The sequence below is a fragment of the Belonocnema kinseyi genome, chromosome 2 (genome assembly GCF_010883055.1).
Source record: "Belonocnema kinseyi isolate 2016_QV_RU_SX_M_011 chromosome 2, B_treatae_v1, whole genome shotgun sequence".
NCBI classification, from domain to species: Eukaryota; Metazoa; Arthropoda; class Insecta; order Hymenoptera; family Cynipidae; genus Belonocnema; species Belonocnema kinseyi.
Window position 1 is genome coordinate 49,651,900 of NC_046658.1, and position 12,232 is coordinate 49,664,131.

Sequence of the window (12,232 nt, forward strand, 5' to 3'; positions counted from 1 at the left end):
GTTATCGAATTTTCGGCACCAGCTGACAAAAACATCATAGCCAAGGAGAATTAAAAGAAAGAGAGGTATCGGGACCTTATAAGGGAGTTGCAACGATTGTACCCGGGATATTCTGTTAAACTGATCGTCCTTATCATCGGCGTTCTTGGAGGTGCCAAGCTTTCACTTGAATATTTTTTGTTACAGGATTGAATAAGAGAAAAATAAATGAAGGATCAGAGATCAGAGAAAATAATATTAAACTGAAAAGTTTTAATTTTTAAAAATGTTCTATTTTCATTATTGAAAAATTACTTTAGCGTTTTACTTTGCTTATCTCGAGATTGCTATGAATTGTTTGGAAAAATTTCAAAAACTGACTTCTGTTTTCTTTTGTATTCTTTACAGCTTCGAATTCGACTTTACTAAATTTTAAAGGATACAAATTTAGAATTACAGTATACTCTACGACACTTCTCGTTTTGGGGCTCTAGGGGAAGCGAACAGGAAGTGTCAGATAACCCTCTCTCCTGCGTCAAGCCGCGTTCGGCGCAGTAGCAGTGATCCCAACTTTGGTATGTTTAGCTACTGCGCTTATCCGGTGCAGCGACCGTAATTGCTTACTTTTGGCGCGCAATTCAAACCAAAGATTATTAAAAATTATTAAAATAAAAATATATACTTATTATACCAATGAGACGCGCTGCGCCGGGCAAGGGCAGTAGCTCAACATGCCAAAGTTGGGATCACGGCGCAGTAGAGTCTACTGTATCTGAAATTTATAAAATGTTTATAAAACCTTACAAATTTTCATCTCCAGAAGGTTCAATCAATTTTTTGTGAAACTTATAGTTGGAGTTTGAAAACTGAAGCTAGAAGTTGCAAAAATTATTATTCACCTGATTGTAAATGCTGAAATTCGTATTCTTGTTGACAGCCTATAGTGAGTTTTGAAATATTTCTACAATTAAATGTAATTAGAATAAACGGTTGGAATTGATAGTACCTTCTATTAATATATTCTTGTTAATAAATAAAAAACTATTTTTGTATTAGATAAAAGTTCTTTTAATTTGATTATTGTCAATTCTTTAATAAGTATGTAAAAAATGATTTTTGCTACATGATATTATTGATTCTTTTTAGACTAATGGTTTATCATACGTTAAGTAATCTTAAATGAATCTTGCTAAAAAAGTTTAGAAAGACAAGCTTTCTTCTGCAGCCATCAAAACTGGATCTTCTAGAATTACCTTCCATTCCTCACGATGCTAAACAACTTCAGGGCGAAATAATATTGCTATAAAAATTACCAAAAACCGAAACAGCGAAGGTCGACAGAAAAAAACTAAATAAAATGACACAGATTAATGGACAGAGAATGTTTCATATGTTTGAATATCTTTATGAATACGTAAATTGTTTTAAGTAAGAAAAAGTATTATAATTAAAAAAAAATGTGATTAAAGATATTTGTTTACTCTTGCTTTCAATTTCGAAATGAGTGTCACTATACTCATTAAAATTTTTAAAAATAATTTCCCATTATTTTTGGAATATTGTTATCTTTATGCTGCCTCTTTCGAAATTTGATTTGCTTTCATTAAACGATTTTCTAAGTATTAACAAACAACAATACCGTTCCGAATATGAAAGAAAAAAACAGGTCGTGGGTTTCTGTCCATTTTATAGGGAGGTCCTTCATCATATCTAAGAACACCTTAAACCACGCATGCTGTTCTAAAACCCACTGTGGACTCTTACAGAACTAAGTGCATTTATTCAGGAAATATCTGGGCGCGACCGTTGCATCACTTTTGCGACCACTTTTTATACCCCGTAAGGGAATTTCATTTGGCATCGATCGACTCTACTTAATGAGAAACTTGCTCCTATCCAAATGGAGCAAAAGTTTATAAAACTGAGATACAGACTCTAGTTACTTCTAGTTTCGCCCGAACGTCGGGTCCTATCATTCTTTGGATGAAAAATAAAAGTTAGTCCTTAATCATGTTCAGATCGTCGGTGAGTGAATTACTCTAAAGGCAATATGGATTTTACTACCTATTACTTTTGTCGCTGATTTCATAGTGCATAATTATTAGCTTCAATTTGTAGCAGTAGTGAACAACGATTTTGTGCTTCCATATTTTAAAATCATTTGTATATATAAAACAAGAGTAGCATCCTCAAAGTACCTGATCTACTTAAGTTAATACAGAGACTTTTAATATACTGGAAATAAATTAAAAAGAGTTTATCTTATGTCCTACAATGAGAAAAATATAAAATAATTTTCAGCGTATCTTAAAATGATTCTCTTGACAACAATTTTTTATATCAAAGGGACATTCTACTGCTGGATTATTACTAGAGCTACACCTTTTTTTTATAGAAAATCATCAAAAGGCTTTTCTAAGGTAAAAGTAACATTTGTTCCTATTATGAATTAATGGATACAGCAATAAATAAGAGGAATCCTAAAAAAACATTGCAACATATCTATGTTATAAATATAAAAAAGATAATTCACCTCAACTTAAATTAACAACTAGATATTTTATATTACATATGCATGAGATATATACTTACAAATAAGGCTATATAACTTTTATATATCTTGATAACAGAATTTTTAGCTTGATTTGAACATTAAACTTAAAAAAATCAAATGGAGGCAGAGATCTATTTAATCTGTCTGTTAAGATTCCTTTTACCCACGATTACTATTCTATATACCTTTTTGAAAACTAACGCAGGTTTTTTTTCGATAATGAGACATATGTGGTGATGTATATGCTTATTTATTTTCACTGAAAGGTGTTCTGTTTTACTGTATCCGTATGTTTTAATTTAAAAAAATTATTGTCCTTTCACGTGGTTGAAATTACTTTTAGCAGTTTGCTCAGGCTAACAATTTTAATCTTAAGTTAGACCTTGTCTCAATTTAAAAATTCATTAGAGTTTAGTGAAATATTTATGATTGCTAAGTTCATTCGGGGCATGTAATAGGTTTTTTTGTGTACCTAGTTTCATTTTGATCAAAAGACTACGTAGGCCCTTTTTTGACAAACAGCTTCATCTATTAAACTATATTTATTTTTCCTCACTGGAATAATTTTCAAACATTAAAATAGATCTTATTATTTCAATTCTCCATAGTAGACTTCAGAATTGTAATAATTTAAATTATCACACAGATTCAGATCGACCGCAAATAATGCGAGAGTTAATTAAGCGAATAGTTATACGCAAAGCAGCATCCTCGTGGAGTTCCCTCTAGCAATTAATCACTCAGATTTGATACCCTTTTTCCGCTAAACGTTATTTCTGAAAGCAGTTTCACTTAAAACTGACTTTTTTTATTTTATAATTTCAGAGTGGCTCTTTAAATTATTATTCGTCACTTTTTAATCTTTAAAAAAACTAATGTGCAAGATAGATTTAAAATGAGAAAATTTATGTCAAACTCAAACTCAGTTATAATTTACTGTAGATTTCTTTTAAGTGTTCATAATTTCGATTGGAATATTCTAATGGCACTAAAAATTACTTCTAATTTTGTTTTGAAATTTATCTAATCGATACACGCCAAGTTCCAATGAATTGAATGATGATCTAAGAGTGGGGAAAAATTGAAAACTATGTAATAAAATGAAAATTGCAACGAACTTCAAAACTTCATAGTTGTCAATTTCTTTTACACTGCAACGAACTGATTAACTTTTGTATCAATATTTTACGCCTCGGGATTTAGTTTGTAGATAATTAGTATCTGATATATCAACCGGCGATTATCATCAATATATTACTCAATTATTATTATTTTTAGATTCTAGTTTTACTGTGTCTATCGGGCATCTACTCAACGGCCGTAAAAAAGGAGCCGACAGAAAAAGAAGTTGAATCAGCTAAATCGAAAAGATATGCTACTCACACGACACCTTGCCCTCCGGAAGAAAACTCTCAACTCTGGAAACCTACAAGAAAAGTAAGTTCGAGTAGGCCATTTCATAAAGTGCAATTTATTTATCGACATACTTATAGTCACTTCAATTCATCTGTTTCATAGCAAATCGTCTCCTACGAGAAACCGAATTTATCTGGATGGCAGCAACCACAGTCAAATGGGTGGCAGCAACAAAAAGCAACTGCATGGCAACCAGAATCATCTGGGTGGCAGCAGCGAAAAACAACTGAATGGCAACCGCAGTCATCTAGATGGCAGCAACAGTCAACTGGTTGGCAGAAACCTCAATCAGCTGTATGGCAAAAACCACAGTCTTCTGGATGGCAGTCACAGTCAACTGGATGGCAGAAACCTCAGCCATCTGCTTGGCAGGTACCAATGACAACTGGTTGGCAGAAGCCGCAATCTTCTGGATGGCAACAATCACAAGTGTCTAGCTGGCAGCAACCTCAGACAACTGGATGGCAGAAGCCACAATCATCTGGATGGCAGATACCGCAGTCATCTGTGATGCCACAGCCGCTGTTATCTGGTTGGCAGGCACCCCAGTCAGCTGGATGGCAGCAGCCCCAATCATCTGGATGGCAGCAGCCAGAATCATCTGGCTGGCAAAAACAGAAATTGCCAGAATTAACTGGCTATCAAGAGCCAAAGTACACGTCAGGGTGGCAACCACAGACATCTGTTGTGCGAAAACCCCAATCGGCTGGTTGGCAACAGCCTCACACATCTGGTTGGCAGCAATCCCAATCATCTGGATGGCAAATACCACAATCGTCTGCTTTGCAGCAGTATCAATCATCTGTTTGGCAGCAACCCCAGTCATCTGGTTGGCAAAAACCACAATTATCTGGATGGCAACAACCGTGTCCTTCTCCATGTGATTCAGATCCTGCTATAAAATACGCACCACTTCCACAATCTCATCAGATCAAGATTCCGCAGATAAAATACACCCAACCCCAGATTAAGCAGCCTACCTATATTCCACAACCAACCCAAAACAAAGCCTGGGAAGAACCATGTGACTGAGAACTTGCTGAAATGGAAACTTCTACTGGTCATTGTGTCATACTCAAGGTCCAAAGTGAATTCAGGATCTTGTTGCATATCGTATACAATTTTTGAAGAATTATCCATTTCTCAATTTGTTTTTATTTCTACGCATCATGAAACAATTATGTTGTTTCCATGATGTGTGTTTTTATACTGATGTACAATTTAGTCATGTTTTTATACTTATTTTTGCAAATGAAGCACTATGTTTGAAGCGAATAAAAATCTTTTTCTAATGTTTTTTTTTCTCTCTTCAAGAAACCAAAAACACCTGCGCAGGTGATTTGAGATGTCTATTAGTTTTAACTATTGAAAATTTATTTTCACTGGATACTCAACATCGGTTTTAACTTATGCTTTTGATCTACATATGTGGGCGTCCGCATGAAAGGGCACCTTATGACCGGTGCATATTTACGAGATATGTTTTTTATGTCAGGGTTAAAATTATTATTTTTGCGTTTGAGTGGGGCATGATGCTGAAGTTGTTCGATTATATTAAATATATAATATATTGCTATTGCTATTTTACTAATGTTCCGAAAGCAAACAAGAGTGACTATATTTCATGTCCGAAGAACAAGTGTAATGCGTGCGCTTAATTAGAGCACTTGCCAATTTTAGATACATTTTTATTTGAAAAAACAGGTTTTCGAAGATTTAACATTTTTTAACCCAAATTGTTTATCTTGGGCTTAAAATTCCGACAATTTATCTATCTATATGAACCTATGCGTAACTTCAAACCGGCCGTATGGGCTATTTTCATGCGGAAACCCACATATTTTTCTTTTGCTTTTAAAAGTGATGCGATATAAATAATATTTTACAAAAATGTAATATCTTTGAATTTTGAAATGAACTTCAACCCATTTTTCTATAAGATCACCAACAGATTTTGAATAAGCTCTGAGGCTGTAGAGCATTCTGCAATAAAAGAATAAATGATCAAATATTTGCATAAATTAGAGTTTGCAATAGTATATATCGAGGTCACAAAAGAGAAAATTCTGGGAACTAATTATTGAGTGGCATCAAGACTTTTTACAGAAACCTAATTTCGTCATATGAGAATAACTCTCTTGCATAATACGGCAATGAAACAAGCTACTTCGCACTTTTGTTGTTACATAAGGGTCTTTCAATGGTTTTCCCATACTCACTGTTCTATGGGTAGTTATATGTACATCTACGCAAATATTTATCATATTACACTATTGTAAACATACATGGTGTTCCCATGGAATGTCGACATGTTCCCGTGTAAGGCATATAAGACACCAACCAGATCATGATAGGATTTCTTTCAGTAAAAGTGGTAAAGTGTAGCGGAGTTTTAGTAATATCATGAAAAGATTAGTGAGTGATTCTGTTCGGAAAATTTAAAAATTGTGCTTCTGATAATACAATTACTAAAATAAATGTAATAAATGCGATTCTTAAGAAGTGTTCTCTGCATCAAGGGGACTATTTTTTTTTCAAAATGCATTAAGTGACAGACAAAACTGTTAATTAATGTCAAATTGTTAAAAGATGCAAGCGAAAGGCAAAACAGGTGCATTTGTCGCAAACTTAAAATTTGGTTCAAGCTCTTATCAAAAAAGACAAATTAAATATTTCTAATATGCACCTTTTCAATCAACCATTTAAAGAAATTGGAAATCGAAAATGATTTAGAAACTTCACCTTTGAGTGTTATCTACTTTAATGATTCTTTATTGTTTTTATTTGATCAATGCTTGAAAGTGTATGTATTATATTTTTATACGTATAGAATTTTCCCCTTAATATTACCATCATTGTACATAATTTAATGAAAGTGGTTATAGTCATTTTGAAGAGAACAATAAGTTCATCTTACTTATTTTATATTTTTCGATAATAATTTTAAATATGATGTGTGAATTACAAAATCCAATGAGTATAATTAGTTGAAAAGGTCTGTATTTTAAGTGCATGATTTTTAATATAATTTACATTTATACAATTGAATATTTTGACAAATACGTTATTTATTTTTATTAATATTAATTATAACTTTCTTGAATATTAATTTAATTTAAGAATATCGCAGTTCAAAGTTTGTAATAAATGAGTTATTCAATAATTGTTTTCAAGTTGACTAATTGGTATTAGATTCAACGAATCCCATAAATATTAGTAAATAATGGTAAATAGTTCGTTATTTCAAATTATCATTTATAGTTTTCGAAACTTATAATAAGTATTTCGTATTTGAAAGGCGGATTAGAGACTAATAAATTGATCGTGAGAGGTTATCGATAATTTTTCTCGCAGATATTCCTTTTTTAAACTTTAAATCACGTATAATATGCATATTTTAAAAAATTCTAAACTGAATAGAAGAATACATGTAAAATAATAAATGGATTTTAAAAAACAAGAAGCTAGATGTTTCAAACAAAATTGCACTTTGAACGATGTTACTTTTTTCAGCTTTATCTCATGGCGATAGCTATTTGCGAAGGAGCAAGAATACCACGAGGTATAAATCATCATTTTCCACATTTTAAGGCTATATATCATGGGCATGGGGCAACAAGCTATCAAAATGTTGAGATTCAAAATCATGGTTCAGTACCCATTCCTAATAATTATGTAGAACGTATTGCTGATCATCAGTCTTTTGATTATTCAAATCATGGTTCTATATCAATTGCAAATAATAATGTACAACATATACATGAACAGCATCCGTCTCAGTATTTAACACATGTTTCTATACCAACTGAAAATAATTACGTGGAACATGATGAACATTATCCATCGGACGACGTGCACATTCAGGGTAAAATAAAAGTCAATTTAAGAATTAAAATGATTTTAAAAGTAGATTATTAACATTCTTCTTTTGCTACAGGACTCCATGAAGTCCAAGGAATTATAGAAGTACCCGCAGAGCATCATTCTGTTGAAAATTATGTTATATCGACATTAAGCAAGTAAAATTTTACTTTAAAATTTATTTGTTGTCATTTGGTGCAATATTTGATAATTGTATATTACAGCTCCTTACATAGCAAATGATTATCAATATTTGGAATTGGAAACACGAGATGCACATCAGTATTACTTGCATAATCATCAACATGATTATGAATATCACTAGTGCCAAGCGAGAGAATAAAATCGCCATAAGTATTGGAAAATTGTTCAAACATAGGTTGCATTAGTATAATTATTAATTAGGTGAGTCTGAAATAAATGTTTAAAATTAAATATATTCTTGAGGATACAAGAAAATTATTTATTTTTCACCAGGACAATTTAGGGGTCTCATAAGCAAATTTAAGTTGTAATATTTAAGTCAAAGTTTAAGGGTTCATCTTAAACGAAGTCTCTTTATTTCACATCTGGCTTCTTGTTACTGTAATCAGGATGAAATAATAACTTATTCTTGATAACATTATTACAGTAAAAACAATGACGTAGAATCTATTCGCTAATACAATATATACTTATCCTTTGGATTTACATAATAGTAATAATAGTAATAATAATAATAATAATAATAATAATAATAATAATAATTTTTGGCTTTTACTGAGTTACCTAATGACTCATTGGACCATTTGTTCGGCATTCTCGTAAGTAGACAATATAATTTAAAAAGAGATATATATTTATCTCAAAATATGCTATATTCGATTAAAAATTACTTGATCTACTTTTTCTACAGTTTACAAGACAATGGATTCGCTTGATAATGAACTGATGATGTGATTATTATATTTCAATGTACAAGTGCAAGTCACACTATAGAATTCGAGGTTTTGCGATAAAAATTAGAAAATTTCTTAATATGTGGACGAGAATATTCGTGCTTTGAGAGACCATTCTCTATCTCTACGCATTATTTTCGTTATTTTTGGCCTAAGAATAAAAACACTTGACTAGATCACTTCAATTATGATTATTCTTAAAACTATTCACTGGTTTAACGATCATGAAGAATGAGACTTACAAAAAATATCAATCAAACAGATGAATTACTAGGTACAACGTTTAGTCGACTTTTGGTAGTCCAACGGTCAAGATTTGATCCCTGTTCCAGTAATTAACGGCAATAAATTATTTGAAAAATTCCGCAGGGGATAAAATCTTTATTTAGACGTCTCTCATCACGCACAGAACTCAGATTTTGATCCAAGCTCGTATTCGAGTTCCTCATTCTTGTACATGTCCAGTATCTGAAATAAAATTATTTAGAAAATATAAGTTTTAGGTTTGACTTCTTATTCTTGATTATTGATATACGGCAGAGTTAGGAATATTATTTCTAAAGATTAATTTAGGTTTTTGGAAATTCCGAAATCGTAAACTATATTATAAAGGCGCAGTGATTTGAGAAAACACCGTTAACTGCAAAAAATCGAAAAATGAGTTTTTTATATCGTTGGAATCGTCAAGAAAAGATGCACCTGACTATTAAAATAATTTGTTCAAATTGTTAATAACTTTTAGAATAATCATTGCTGAATTTTGAAAAAACGCCGTTAACTTCAAAATTTGGCGAGTCGTGATTTGGAAGAAAGCCCTCACTGACTGTTAACTGCAGGCTCAAATCATCACAGAAGAATTCAAGAAAAGGCCGCAGCGGGCAGTTACGGACTTTACTAAATTATCGGGCGGTGATCTCGAGCTTTCGTGATTTCTAATAGATCCGTACGCGCTTACACCGTTCTCCGGAATCATTGAACCCCGAAAAAAACCGTCTGTAAATCGTGAAACGCTGTAACTGTATTTATTTTATGTTAGGAAATTCTTTTGCCGTGAACGGCGTTTTCTCAAATCACGACAGGCCTATTTCTGACGTCCGTGATTCAAAGAGAGCCGTAACTACCCGTTACGGCGTTTTATGAATTTCAGCATCCCAATCAACACGCTTAACTGCATTTTAGATAATTAATTAACATTTTTTATCCACTTTTGTTGCAAAAATGAAAATTTTATATGCAAATTAGTCAAGAACAAAAAAAACTGCAGAAAATTAATTAGAATTCGCGATACACGCGAGTAAAGATTCGAATAGTTTTCGTTCATTTTGTCGGCTTCGTTCATTTTGCAGTTAATGGTGTTTTCTCAAACCACGGCAGAACGTACGTAGGAAACCACGTCAAAAACGACGCCGTAAATTACGTCGGACACAAAGTAGGATCTGACGTCGTAAACTACGTCGGAAATTGGAATAATAAAAGACGTAGTATACTGGTGTAAATAGTTACACTTTTATCAAAAAAGGACCCCAACAATAAGGCTTCTATTGGAAAGTTTTCAAAAATTTCCTATTCAATGGTGACGTTTTGAATTCCAATAACAATATAAATGATCGCTTAAACTGAATCCCTCTCTGTACCTAATAGCGAAAATATTTTTTTGACTACTTTTGGATACCTCAAATCGACCATGAAATAGAAGATTTTTAATCCCTTTTAAATTTGAACACTGGTCATTTAACGTTGTGAAGATTGATTGATACACAGGTAGCTGTGATGAAAACTAATTTTTTCAATTCGTTGATCATATTATATTTTTTATATCGGTCACATTAGAATAAAGCGAGTGATTGATAAACACTATGATTATAAAAATAGTATTCTGCGTAATTGACTTATTACCTTATTGCAATACATGCAAGTTTAGATATATTTTCTCGATGTTCTTTTTATGAAAGTGCAAACTGTGCAAAATAGAAAATTGTATGCATTTGGAGGGAACGTGTCATAAATAGAACTTTTGAGTTTTTCACTCATAAGTACTTATTTTATATAATTTACCTTTGACGAAGTAATTTACTTGAAACACTTTGAGAGATGACATTGAACTCGAGAATATTGAACTCCACAATCGACATGCCAAATGGCGGAAGGAACCATGTTCCTTCCTTTGTGCTCGTTTCTGGTTTTTTGAAGGCACACAGTAATGGCCTCCAACATTTCACCAGTCGACTGTGGAGTTAAAAATTCTCAACTTTACGTTTACATTTTGCAGAAATACTCACGTGCGAATTAGCACTCTATCTCTATCGTTTTAATCTCGTGTGTGATGCCGGATTCGTATGGGTTTATCTCTTAAATGAAAGTTCTGGTTGTTACAAGTTCCATAAAAATGCGAATAAACTTCTATATTGAACATCTTAAACATTTCATTAACTAAATTTTTGAGAAAATCTTTTAATTTAAATCGAATTATATCACAATAATATGAAGAGCCAAACACGCAGAAAAATAAACGATTATTCATGTGCATACATTTGATTTTGATGTTTATAGGTTTCTAAGAACTACATTTATGTTTGTGGTTTTTTTTTAAAGTAAACTAACTACTTTCACCAAATACTTCAGCAAGTCACTACCGCTCCTGGCGGACCGAGTGAACGGAAAGGATGCTCTACAGAGTATCCTCATAGTATCTACGTAGCATCCCATCCGATCATGTAACACAAACTAAAAAATATCAAGATTAACTTTTAAAGTAGTGGAATTCGGATTCGAAGTTAAAATTACCATTAAAACGTCACGAAGTAATCGCAACAGTTTTTCTATAACGGTAAAAAGTTTACAAAAATATAAGACGTATAACGACTGTTGACTGCTACACTTCAAATTCTTGATTTGTAAGTAGCAGTCAACAGGCGTTAGAGGTCTTTTATATATATATTTAAAATTTTTATTGTTACAATAAAAAACTATTGCGATTACTCCGTGAACTTCTAATGGGAATTTTAACATAGAATCCGAATTTCATAAATTTCAAAGTTGATCTTGCTGTTTTTTTTTTAGTTTTTGTTCCATGATACGGAAGAGATACTATATGGATACTATGAGGATACTCAAAAAAGTATCCTTTTCGTTCACTCGGTCCGCTAGGGGTAGGACACTACGTCGGAAACCATACTGAAGTCCACGTCAGGAACAACGTTTGGTACGTTTGGTACAGCGTTTCGTTGTTTGGTACCCCAACTTGCGACGCAATTTATTATGTCAGATCTTAAGTCATTTCCTGCGTGTTTTCTTACGCAGTTTCCTACCTAGTTTCCAAGTTAGTTTCTCTTATGTAGGGTGACCAGATGGCTGATAGGAAGAGAAGGGCCTCTCACTCCTCACCACCTCCCACCATAAGTTTCCCCACAACTATTTCAATTTGGCGCACTATTTGAAAATTGAGAAAGGTTAATATGATTGAATATTTCGAGATCAACATTTT

The 12,232-nt window shown here is 32.6% G+C and overlaps 2 protein-coding genes and 1 long non-coding RNA gene across 5 annotated transcripts; 2 read left to right on the plus strand and 1 right to left on the minus strand.

The window, feature by feature from the left end:
* The first annotated feature begins 1,894 nt into the window (after positions 1–1,894).
* Positions 1,895–7,109, plus strand: LOC117183107 (epsin-1-like). Its single transcript, XM_033376284.1, has 3 exons — positions 1,895–2,004; positions 3,812–3,970; positions 4,052–7,109. Exons 1-3 carry the CDS (start codon positions 1,990–1,992, stop codon positions 4,979–4,981), a joined length of 1,104 nt encoding a protein of 367 aa, XP_033232175.1. The 5' UTR covers positions 1,895–1,989; the 3' UTR covers positions 4,982–7,109.
* Positions 6,328–8,371, plus strand: LOC117183109. 3 transcript variants are annotated; one of them, XM_033376287.1, is made up of 4 exons: positions 6,328–6,364; positions 7,463–7,814; positions 7,887–7,964; positions 8,035–8,371. In XM_033376287.1, the coding sequence occupies exons 1-4, from the start codon at positions 6,353–6,355 to the stop codon at positions 8,133–8,135; spliced, it is 543 nt and encodes a 180-aa protein (XP_033232178.1). In that variant the 5' UTR covers positions 6,328–6,352; the 3' UTR covers positions 8,136–8,371. The 3 variants fall into 3 exon arrangements, with proteins under 3 accessions (XP_033232178.1, XP_033232177.1, XP_033232179.1); XM_033376286.1 differs by lacking the exon at positions 6,328–6,364 and adding an exon at positions 6,636–6,752; XM_033376288.1 differs by lacking the exon at positions 6,328–6,364 and adding an exon at positions 6,636–6,752 and having other exon boundaries at positions 7,887–7,968; positions 8,035–8,165.
* LOC117183110 lies at positions 8,253–12,162 on the minus strand. Its single transcript, XR_004468347.1, has 2 exons — positions 12,057–12,162; positions 8,253–9,216 (listed from the first exon to the last, which is right to left on the minus strand). It is a non-coding gene; the product is annotated as an uncharacterized LOC117183110 (long non-coding RNA).
* Between the last annotated feature and the right edge of the window lie 70 nt (positions 12,163–12,232).